Source organism: Pongo abelii, chromosome 11 (assembly GCF_028885655.2).
Source record: "Pongo abelii isolate AG06213 chromosome 11, NHGRI_mPonAbe1-v2.0_pri, whole genome shotgun sequence".
NCBI classification, from domain to species: Eukaryota; Metazoa; Chordata; class Mammalia; order Primates; family Hominidae; genus Pongo; species Pongo abelii.
In genome coordinates this window covers 28,178,930-28,191,406 of record NC_071996.2, presented here as the reverse complement: position 1 = coordinate 28,191,406, position 12,477 = coordinate 28,178,930, and the positions used below count along the sequence as shown (strand labels likewise).

General features: G+C 36.7%; 1 protein-coding gene across 10 annotated transcripts in view; it reads left to right on the top strand.

Moving 5' to 3' along the window:
• Positions 1 to 12,256, top strand: part of PTPN4 (protein tyrosine phosphatase non-receptor type 4) — a 221,246-nt gene extending 208,990 nt beyond the window's left edge. For all 10 annotated transcript variants that reach the window (XM_063712731.1, XM_002812411.6, XM_024243618.3 and 7 more), the window contains one exon: positions 8,635 to 12,256. In XM_063712731.1, the coding sequence (XP_063568801.1) occupies positions 8,635 to 8,721 (87 nt within the window). In that variant the 3' untranslated portion in view covers positions 8,722 to 12,256. The remainder of the gene's footprint in view (positions 1 to 8,634) is intronic.
• Positions 12,257 to 12,477: the final 221 nt, after the last annotated feature.

Here is a 12,477-nt window from a genome sequence, read left to right as displayed (position 1 = left end):
AAACAGGCACAGAGGAACTTGCTTTGTATTATTTAGTCAAGTTGAATGCTGAGAATGATATTATCCCTGAACTGGAGAATCTTGATAGACCTGCTTTCTGTGAAATAGCTGTGGTGAAATTGTTTTTCTTTTTACATAAAAACTTACATTGCAGCGGCCGGGCGCAGTAGGTAGCTCACGCCTGTAATCCCAGCATTTTGGGAGGCTGAGGCGGGCGGATCACGAGGTGAGGAGATCGAGACCATCCTGGCTAACACAGTGAAACCCCGTCTCTACTAAAAATACAAAAAAATTAGCCGGGCATGGTGGTGGGCGCCTGTAGTCCCAGCTACTCAGGAGGCTGAGGCAGGAGAATGGCATGAACCCGGGAGGCGGAGCTTGCAGTGAGCCGAGATTGTGCCACTATACTCCAGCCTGGGCGACAGAGTGCGACTCAGTCTCAAAAAAAAAAAAAAAGAACTTACATTGCAACAACAAAAATTACAGAAATTAAGGTACTTTTTAGTGTATTCTACACTATTAATTATGCTTCAGGAGCCAAAAGAAGAATCATGGAATTTTAGTGTTAAAATTATCTTTTGCACTGATTAAGACATTGTGAAATAATAGCAGTGTTGGTGGAATAGGTTACTTGAAGGAAATTGACCTGTGTGATCCAGTAAGTGCCTATAATTTTTTTGTTTTTGTTTTGTGAGACAAGAGTCTCACTCTGTTGCCCAGGCTGGTATGCAGTGGTGTGATCATAACTCACTGCAGCCTCAGCCTCCCAAGCTTAAGCAATCCTCCCACCTCAGCTGGGACTACTGGCATGAGCCACCACATCGGGCTAATTTTTTTATTTTTTGTAGAGAGAGGATCTCACTATGTTGCTTAGGCTGGTCTTGAACTCCTGGGTTCAAACTGTCCTGCCACTTCAGCCTCCCAAAGTGTTGGGATTACAGGCATGAGTCACCATGCTCAGCCTGGTTTTTAATTACAGAAAGTTTCAAACATAGACAATATAATGAATATCATGTTTATACTCAGATCCCACATTTGCCATATTGTTTCATCTGTATAGCTGTTCACTTTCTCTGTATTTGAAGCAAATCCTAGATATCATATCATTTTGTTCATAATATTTTAGTGTGTATCTCTAAAAGATAAGGATTGATTTCCCTTTTAAATAAAACCACAGTACAATTATCAAGAAATGTAATCAATTTTTTTTTTTTTTTTTTTTTTTTTTTGAGACAGAGTCTTTGCTCTGTCGCCCAGGCTGGAGTGCAGTGGCGCGATCTCAGCTCACTGCAAGCTCTGCCTCCCGGGTTCACGCCATTCTCCTGCCTCAGCCTCCCGAGTAGCTGGGACTACAGGCACCCGCCACCATGCCCTGCTAATTTTTTGTATTTTTAGTAGAGATGGGGTTTCACCGTGTTAGCCAGGATGGTCTAGATCTCCTGACTTTGTGATCCACCCGCCTTGGCCTTCCAAGTACTGGGATTAGAGGTGTGAGCCACCACGCCCGGCCATCAATTTGTTAATATTATCAAATTGGCAGTATTTAAATTTCTAGTTGTTTACTAAAAACCGTCTTTTTAAATTTTATAACAGCTTTATTAAACTACAATTCACATACCATAAAATTCAGCCGCTTAAAGTATACAATTCAGTGGGTTTTGTGTATTACAGAGGCTTGCAGCTATCACTACTATATAACTTTTATTTTTATTTTATTTTTTATTTTTTTTGAGACAGAGTTTCGCTTCTGTTGCCCAGGCTGGAGTGCAATGGCATGATCTTAGCTCACCGCAACCTCCGCCTTCCGGGTTCAAGCAATTCTCCTGCCTCAGCCTCCCGAGTAGCTGGGATTACAGGCACCCGCAACCACACCCAGCTAATTTTTGTATTTTTAGTAGACACAGGGTCTCTCCATGTTGGCCAGGCTGGTCTTGAACTCCTGACCTCAGGTGATCCACCCACCTTGGCCTCCCAAAGTGCTGGGATTACAGGCATGAGCCACCAGGCCTGGCTATACAATTTTTAAAACATCTTCATTCCCCGCCACCCACCCCCCCCCCTCCCGCCCAAAAAAACCCCAAGCTCATTAACAATTATTCCCATTTCCCCTCATAACCTCTCTAACCTCCCCCAACCCCCAACCTCCAACCTCCAATCTGGGCAATCACCAGTCTACTTTCTTTCTCCGCAGAGTTGCCTATTCTGGACCTTTTATATGAATGAGATCATACAGTTTGGTCTTTTCTAACTGGCTTCTTTTAAGTAGCATATTTAAAGGTTTATCTGTACTGCAGTATGTATTATTACTTTATTCCTTTTTATTGTTCAATAATATTTAATTGTATAGATTTTTACCACATTGTGTTCATCGTTAATCTGTTGATGGACATTTATTTGGTTTGTATCCACTTTTTGGTTATTATGAGTAATGCTGCCATGAATTTTTATGTGAACATACGTTTTCATTTATCTTGGGCATACCCAGGAGTGGAATTGCCAGGTCATGTTTTCATTCTGTTTAACCTTTTGAGGAACAGCCAGTTGTTTCCAAAATTTCTGTACCATTTTGCAGTTCCTCTAGAAGTGTATGAGGCTTTTGTTTTCTTCACATCATCATCAACACATGTTACTGTCTGTCTTTTTTATTTTAGCCATCCTGCTGGGTATGAAGTAGTATCTCACTGTGAATTTGTTGTGCATTTCCCTGATAACTAATTGTATTAGTCTGTTTTCACACTGCTACAAATAAACACTTGAGACTGGGTAATTTATAAAGGAAAGAGGCTTAGTTGACTCACAGTTCCCCAGGCTGTACAGGAAGCATGGCTGGGAGGCCTCAGGAAACTTAAACAATCATGGTGGAAGGCAAAGGGGAAGCAAGCACGTCTTCACATGGCCAGCAGGAGAGAGACAGAGAGAAAGAAGCAGGAGGTGCTGCATACTTTCAAACAACCATGTCTTGTAGAGAACTCTATCACGAGAACAGAAAGGGGGAGGTCTGCCCCCACTATTCAGTCACCTCCCGCAAGGCCTCTCCTCCAACACTGGGAATTACTATTTGACATGAGATTTGGGTGAGGACACACAGCTAAACCATATCACTAATGATGTTAAGCATCTTTACATGTGATAATGAGCTATTTATTTGCATATATTTTTTGGAGAACTGTTCAAATCTTTTGCATGTTTTTGAATTTGGTCGTCATTTTATTGTCGAGTTGTAAGTTTTTTTTATATTTTCTGGATAAAAGTTTCTGATCAGATCTGTGGTTTGCAAATATTTGCTTCCATTTCCTCTTTCTGTTTTCTTGATTATAGTAGTTGATGCACAGAAGTTTTGAATTTGGTGAAGTCTAGTTTATCTGTTTTTCCTTTATCATTTATGCTTTTGGTATCATAGATGAGAAATTATTACCTAACCCATAAGTGAGTCTACAAGTTTTATAGTTTTAGCTCTCGCATTTAGGACTGATCCATTTTGAGCTAATTACTGTGTGTGATTTGAGGTAGGGTTCCAACTTAACTCTTTTGCATGTGGTTACCCACTTGTCCCAGCACCATTTGTTAAAATGACTGTTCTTTCCCATTGAATTGTCTCAGGGCTCTTGTCAAAAATCAGTTGAGTACAAATGTAAGGGTTTATTTCTAGACTTCTAATTCTATTCCATTGATCTGTATCTCTGTTCCTATGCTAGTACTACACTGTCATCATTACTGTAGCTTTGTTGTAAAATTTAAAATCAGGAAATGTAAATCCATAACTCTTTTTCATTTTCCAGCTTGATTTAGCTATTCTGTGTCCCTTGCATTTTCATATGAATTTTGAATAAGTTTATTCTTTCTGAAAAAATTAAAAAAAAAAACCCAGCAACCAGAATGTTCATAGGGATTGGGTTGAATCTCTAGATCAAATTGGGAAGTATTGTCATAATAGTGATATTACATCTTGCAAAGCATGAACCCAGGATGGTCTTTCTGTTTATTTAGGTATTCTTTAATTTTAATTGTAGTTTTCAGCATGCAAGTCTTGCGCTTATTTAAATTTATTCCTCAGTATTTTAGTATGTTTTGGTGCTATTGTAAATGGAATTGTTTACTTTATTAACCAATAGTTTTGTGTGTGAGAGAGTGAATTTCTTAGGATTTTCTGTTGACAAGATTATGTCATCATGTCATTTGCAAATAGATATAAATTACTTCTTTCCAATCTAGATGCCTCTTTCCTTTTTCTTTGTCTTTCTTGTATAAGTATCCTGGATAGAACCTCCAGTACAATGTTGAATAGAAGTGATGAGACCAGAACACTTGTCTTCTTCCTAATCTTAGAGGGAAAGTTTTATATTTTCACTAATTATCATATTAGCCATGGATTGTTTATAAATGCCCTTTATCAAGTTGAAGAAGATCCCTTTGTTACTTGTTCATTGAGTGTTTTCATCCTGAAAGTGTGTTCAGTTTTGTTAAGTGCTTTTCCTGCATCTGAGATATCTTGTGGTTTTCGGTCTTTTATTCTATTAAGGTGGTATATGACATTGATTTTTAGATGTTAAATTGACCTTGCATTCCTGAGATAAATCTCACTTGGATATAGTATGTAATGCTTTTTATATGTTGCCTGATTTGATTTGCTAGCATTTTCTTGAGGTCCTGTATCTATATTCTTACATAATAAGATTTTTAAAAAGATTTTAATTATGGCAATATACACATAACATAAAATTTACCAGCTCAACCATTTTTAAGTATACAGTTTAGCAGTGTTAAGTATACTTACATTTTTTTGCAACCAATTTGCAATTTCTTGCAAAACCAAAACTCTATATCCATTAAAAAAAAAACTCCCCATTTTCTCCTCTCCTCAGCCCTTGGTAACCACCATTCTACTTTTCTGTTTCTGTGAGTTTGACTACTCTAGATACTTTACGTAAGTAAATTCATGTATTTGTCTTTTTCTGACTGGCTTATTTCACTTAGATTAATGACCTTAAGATTCATCCAAGTTGTAGCATAAGTCAGAATTTCCTTCCTTTCCAAGGGTGAACATACCACATTTTCTTTATTCATTTATCTATCAGTGGACAGGGTTGCTTTTTCCTTTTGCCTATTGTGAATAATGCTGCTAAGAATATGGGTGTATGAAGATCTCTTTGAGACCTTGCTTTCATTTCTTTCAGGTATATACCTAGAAGAGGAATTCCTGGATCATAGCACACATGGGCTTTTGGTTTTGTTTTCATAATTTGTTTAAAATCAGAATTCAGATACAGTCTACACATTTTGATTGGTTTATATGTCTCTTAAATCTCTTTTAATTGAAAGCTTCCTCCTTCATTTCTTATCTTTTTTTTTGGTAATTTACTTGATAAACGAATCAGGTTGTTTGCAACATATTTCCGACGGCGTGAATTTTGCCAGTTTACATCCTCAAGGTGGTCTCTGTGTTTCCTAAAAGTGGTTACATGTATGGCTTGAGCATCTTAGGTCACATATTCTTTCTTCAAATGCACATAATGTCTGATTGTCTTTTTTTTGTGAAGTTAGCACCCTTGAGTAATCAATCCCTGCATTCATTAATTCATTGGATTTGCAAAATAATGATATTCTAATTCTATCATTCTGTCTTTATTAGTTGGACTACTTCTTTAAAGAGAAACTTCATATCTACTATTTGGTTAGCAAGTGGTATAGCATGTATAGGAAAGGCAAGAAAAACATTTGATTCTTTCCCTTTATCTACAAGCTTTCAATATAATGAATCATTTACTAGCTTCCTCCAAGGGTGATGACTTAAATTTATTTGGGTATTATTTTGAAATCAAGGATTTAAACATAGTTGATGTATTTCAACCCATTGTAGTTTTTTGTTGTTGTTGTTTTGTTTTGTTTTTGAGACGGAGTTTCGCTCTTGTTGCCCAGGCTGGAGTGCAGTGGCGCAATCTTGGCTCACTGCAACCTCCGCCTCCCAGATTCAAGCAATTCTCCTGCCTTGGCCTCCCAAGTAGCTGGGATTGCAGGCGCCCGCAACCAGGCCTGGCTCATTTTGTTTTTAGTAGAAATGGGGTTTCTCCATGTTGGTCAGGCTGTTCTTGAACTTCTGACCTTAGGTGATCCACCCACCTCGACCTCCCAAAGTGCTGGGATTACAGGAGTGAGCCACTGTGCCTAGCCTGTAGTTATTTTTCTTAATGATATCCAAATTGTCCTATTTTTGGCCAGTGGGAGCCTGTTCACCTTGGCTTCTGAGTCCTTTTGTCAAGACCCTGGTAACTTTGATAGCTTTGTTACTATCAGAAAATATATCCAGGCCCATCTTGTACATCTTGTGCCCATGATTTAGAATCAGTAGTTTCTCCAAGAAGCCCGGTTCTTTTTATTGAGAAACTATTTTAGGCACCAGCCTCTGGGCACTAAGGACTGTATTTGCTTGGGTTAATTTTTGTCTCTCAAAATGATAAATTGCACAACCAGTAAAATACATTTATCATAGGTTAATACTTATGCTTCCAATGCAAACTCAGGACCACAGTGTTTTTACTTAGCTTCTTTTACATCTTTAACAAGAATACTGGTTCTCTACAATATTAGCAATGAAAGATTTAGAATATCACAAATACTCCACATTACACAACTGTTTCAGAATAACAACACTACCAGTATAAACAGTATGGCTAATGAAAAGAGTTTTCCTTTTTTTCACAGTTCTTTTTGCCCTTTGAGTATATTCTCCCACAGATATGCAGTCAAATTACTGAGGTGTTTGTTTGTTTGTTTGTTTGTTTGTTCGTCTGCAGTATTTTTGAGACAGAGTCTTGCTCTGTTGCCAGGCTGGTTTGCAGTAGTGTGATCACCACTCATCGCAGCCTTAACCTCCTTGGCTCAAATGTTCCTCCCATCTCCACCTCCCAAGTATCTTAGGACTACAGGCACACACCACAGCACCCACCTAATTTTTTTTTCTTTTTTTGTAGATACAGGGTCTTGCTGTGTTGCCCATGCTGATCTTGAATTCCTGGCCACAAGAGATACTGCCACCTTGGCCTATGAAAGTGCTGGTATTACAGGCACGAGCCACCATGGCCAGCCAAATTGCTGTTTTAAAGTCCCTTCAGGGATGGGTGCGGTGGCTCACGCCTGTAATCTCAGCACTTTAGGAGGCCAGTGCAGGCGGGGATCACCTGAGATCAGGAGTTGAAGACCAGTCTGGCCAACATGGTGAAACCCTGTCTCTACGAAAGTACAAAAATTAGCCGGGCATGATGGCAGGTGCCTGTAATCCCAGCAACTCTGGAGGCTGAGGCAGGAGAATCTCTTGAACCCGGGAGGCGGAGGTTCCAATAAGTCAAGATTGCGCCATTGAACTCTAGCCTCAGTGACAGAGTGAGACTCCGTCTCAAAAAAAATGTCCCTTCAAATAGCTCTCCTCTATATGGTTGTCATCAACTAGATACACACATTGATTAGTTTCATGATATTGTCAATTCTTAGGGATTTTAAGATTTTTGTAATTATATGCTATATTTACGTTATTCCAAAGTATAAATCTAAAAAGGAAGGTATATTTAAGGAAGTCTAGTCTGTGTCCCTCTCCTGCTCCCTTTTCCCTCCATCCCTTTATAAGAAACTGTTTTTATTCATTTTATTTTATTTTTATTTATTTATTTATTTTTTGAGACGGAGTCTCTCTCTGTTGCCCAGGCTGGAGTGCAGTGGCGCTATCTCGGCTCACTGCAAGCTCCGCCTCCCAGGTTCACGCCATTCTCCTGCCTCAGCCTCCTGAGTAGCTGGGACTACAGGCACCCACTACCACGCCCAGCTAGTTTTTTTTGTATTTTTAGTAGAGACGGGGTTTCACCGTTTTAGCCAGGATGTTCTTGATCTCCTGACCTCGTGATCCACCCGCCTTGGCCTCCCAAAGTGCTGGGATTACAGGCGTGAGCCACCGCGCCCGGCCAAGAAACTATTTTTAAAATAATTTATTCTTCCATTGCTTTTTTTTCTTAACATACACGGAGATAGATATTTGTATTTTCCTTTCTTTTATAAAGGTAATATAATATATTATATGTACTTTACCTACCTTGCTTTTTTTACTTAATAAAATAAACTGGAATCATTCTCTAGTAGTTTGTAGACGTTTATCCCTTTTCTTCCCGACTAGCTAGTATTCCATTTTGAGAATGTACAGTAGTCACCTGGTCCCTATTAATGGCAATTAAATTATTTCCACCTTTTCTGTTACAAATAATTAGGCAATGAATAGCCTCGTTTGTGAATATGTGTTTTCAGTTTCTTTTTCTGGTTTATTTTTTGGATAGATTCTTAGAAGTGGGATTGCTGGGTGAAGAGGTAAATTAGGTTAATTTTGTTATATGCTGCCAAATTCCCCTTTATAGAGACTGCAGTATTTTAACATCCCTACCAGCAACATATAAGTGAGCTTTGCCAACAAAATATATTGCCAAACTGTATTTTTTAACCAGTCTAGACTGTTAGTGAAAAATGGTATCTTTATGCAGTTTTGTTTTGCATTTTTTAAGTAAGCAAGCCAAGTGAGATGTTTGTCTTTTTTGGGGGGAGAGGGGACGGTTTTCTGACTTTTCTGATCAGTTCTGTTTTTTATATTGTATTTTTCAGAGTCAATACAGATTTGTATGTGAAGCTATTTTGAAAGTTTATGAAGAAGGTTTTGTTAAACCCTTAACAACATCATCAAATAAATAAGAAAGCAAAAAGATCTGGGATATGTGTTGGAAAACTGCTTTCCCTTATGTTCACTGTGCCATAATGCTGCTCGCAGGAAATGGCATTTTACAAAAAAAAAATGAAGAACTCAAAAAAACTTTGAAAACTTCAGCACTGTTGCACTTTATGTTTTAAAAAATGTCACTCTTTCAAAATCTATAACTCATGTATTTGAAGACTGTTTCATGCTTTGCTCCGAACAAATAGTAAATAACTGAGTATGTTCAGGGTAATTTATGAAATTTTGTGGTGGTGCCATGCAATCCCCTTTTGGTAGAATTGCCACAAACAAGGCTCAAAATTCTCATCATCTCTGTTATAACCTGTATCATGAAAGCAAAAAGAAGTAAACATCAGGAGTCAGCTCTGGTCTTTTGCAGTGGTTTGCGTACTTACTATACTGATTACCAGATTTTATTTTTAAAATTTTAGCAATATCATTCTTAATATTAGCCAATACACTGCCTATGGATGCAGCACATTTTTCCCTGCACACCCCCTGTAGAGACCTGCCTGCTGCTCAGAAGAAGAAAGATGGAATTTGCTGTTCCCAGGAAATGCTGCACATTGTCCATTTACCAGCATCTTATAGAAAATATAAATATGAATCTACAAATTCTCTTGGATTTAATAATGTAACTTATATTTATCATAAGGTTGGCTTATTCCAAATCATGTGATTTCACATACTTGATGTAAAGGAATGCATGCATTGTGTCTTAACCCCTTAAGTGCCTTGAGACGTCCTTGTATGTCTAACGAAAAGGCACTCATTTGACCCCACTAGGAGGTATATATGTATATTGTACATTCGTATATTTTTATGCATTTTGAATAAGTTCACATTTTAAAAAACAGCTGTATTGAGTGTTATACAGTCAAAGAAGGGTAAGGAAATCGTTTCTTACTCAGTACTTGTGATTTGCTATAAGAAGCAAAGATAATTTGTGTTCTACTGAGTGCACACTGCTGCTATGGAATTGTTCAAAATCTGCACATTCCTTTACTTGAGGGACTGAGGGGTTACAGTTTAGCAGCTCAACTTTAAAAGATGCTTTATGCTTCAAATTTCATATTTATTTCATGCCTAACTTTAGGAAGACATCTAACATGCAAATTAATGTTAAACATATTGATATTCTAAGCTAAAGTTAGAGCAAATAATTGTGATTTATTCATATCCATAACTAAAATATTATTCTTTAGCACTCATTTCAGTTAATATCAAACTTTGTTCACATTGATATATTGATCAGGATTCTTCAAACGAAGAATGAAACATAATTGACTTATTTCTAAGTGTAATAACTCAGTAACTAAATTGAGAATTTTCTTGTTTTTTTTGTGTACAATTAAATTATTCCATTTTATATATACTTATTAAGTTATAAGCATGTTAATAGGGAGACTTTTGACTGTCCAGCCTAATGGAGGATCTGATTCCCATTAAGGATGTGGGAATTCCCATATTTTCCTCTTCAGGTTTTTTTGTTTTTAAGTCTACAGAGAGATAGAACTTTAACATTGCCCAGTTTGATAAAAGTGAAAATTTGCTCACCTATACAAATGTTATTTTACACAATTATTTTATGTGGATTGCGGTTTTAAAAGATTCATTTCCTAGCAGTTTCTGAATATTTCTGTAAGATCTTGATAAAGTTTAGAGTCAAATGGCAGATATTTTGGAAAGCCATTTAGTATGAGGGGAAAAGTACACATTTTAAATCTTTGGTATAATCTAAACGATGTCATTTCAGACATTCAAAACTCATAATAATAAATTTCAGGAAATTAAGCTCCTAAACATTAATAGCCAAGATACCAAATAAGTTATCATATTAAAATATTTAAGTTTATTTAAAGAGAGAAGTAAACATAAACTTATGTCAAAGAGAAATTCTCTTAATCTGTTTCCTGACTTCACAGTCAAAACAGTATAAGATAGTAAAAGTAACTTATAATCTTATTTGATCATTCTGTTCTATAAACAGACAAATATAATGTAGGCTGCTATATAACATGATAAATTAAAAACTGAGAAAGTAAAATTATGTCGGGGTCTACACATTAAATAAGTGTTTTGGCAGTTTTTCACCTGAATTTAAAAATAAAATTTGTCTGTTCTATCTGTATGGACAGAATATGACAACCGTAGACCAAAAGATACCATTGTATAGATGTAAAGAGACAAAAGTCATGGTTGGCATGTTCTTTAATTTAGGGCCTTGTTTATACTTGTGAGTTTAATAATTTCTTGGCAATGAGTACTGCTGCCTTTTTAAATCATCAATGCCTGTCTTTAAATGCCAATCATTAGAAGTTTAGAATTACATTTAAATTTCTCATATATGAATTTTTCATCTGGGAACTACCCACTGTCATTATTTTTATGTGCAGAAAAGATCCTTTTTGAAAACCATATTTATTGGGATCTTATTTAAATTTAAATTATCCTTTACAACTTCTTAAAATGAATATGCTAATAGATAAGACTTTATCCATTACATCTAAGAACTTTTTAACCTGTATATCAATCTAAATAGGTTTCTAGAAATAATCCTAGCTTTCATACACCATGTAGTTGTAGCCTCCGTCCATATCAGTGTAACATTGTGTGATAAAATGCCAAGTGTCTTGTATCTAAGCTACCCTCCCACTCTTCCAGCCACCCCTACCTCCCACCTTGACACCCTTAAGAAAGCAATGCTGACTTTTATTCTGACAAGTGGAAATCAGTAGTGGTTAATCAAGTGGATTTTGTAAATGCTAAGAAGTGTTTGTGAAAACCTTCCCTTTCTGAGTTAGGATTGTTTTTTCATGTTCATTTCAGGTGTTTTATTGAGCATCTGATTTGTGTCAGCACCATGTAAATACGATGAGGGGTATTTGGAATAGACTTTACATTCACCAGAAAATTGATAGTATTTGTTACACCAGTGCATCCATTCAAAATAGAGGCAGAGTAAACAGCCTAAGAAATGATTTCCTTTCTACAGTCTGCTAGGAGAAAGAGGTGATAGGGGAATGGTTGATGATTTTAATCAAGAGTAAAGGGAACATTATGTGGAATCTGACTTCAGTTGTGCAAAGGTATGTTAAGACATTAAGACAATTGCTGGAAGGTTTCAAATATGTGTACACACACATAGAGATACTTTTGTGTGTTTATTTATATGTATATTTCACAAAGGCTAATGCCCACAGAGGAAAATGATTATTTTAACTTCTGGGTTATCATCTGCTGGCAGGGTCTGATCAGGTCTAGAGTATTTAAGGAAAAGTCTCCTGTCTTCTATCTCCACTAGAAGTACTGCAGCTTGAGAGCTGAAAGGAACTTGAAAAATGTTATCCAGTCTTCACTTAGCCCATTTTTATCAGCATTAGGAAACAGGCTCCAGCAATGGTTATTGATTTAGCAGTCTGGTCTTATATGATCATTTTTCTAATTATCTATCTAGTATTCCTATATTATACTGGAACTTCAATAAATTATAACCTATGTGAATATCATAAATTCTTGTGAATTTTTGTCTGTTTCCAGTAGAGAAGCATACTCAGCCAGTGTTTTCACTTAATAACTATGACAACCTTAAAAGATGTCACTTAAGTTAGAAAATAAGCAGGCTTAAGAAGTGATTCTAATTAGGACCCCCACTCAGTTTGCTAGTCATGCCTGCCTGACAGAACATAAGCTTTTGTAAAGTATTTAGACTGATACACATGCAGTATGAAAAC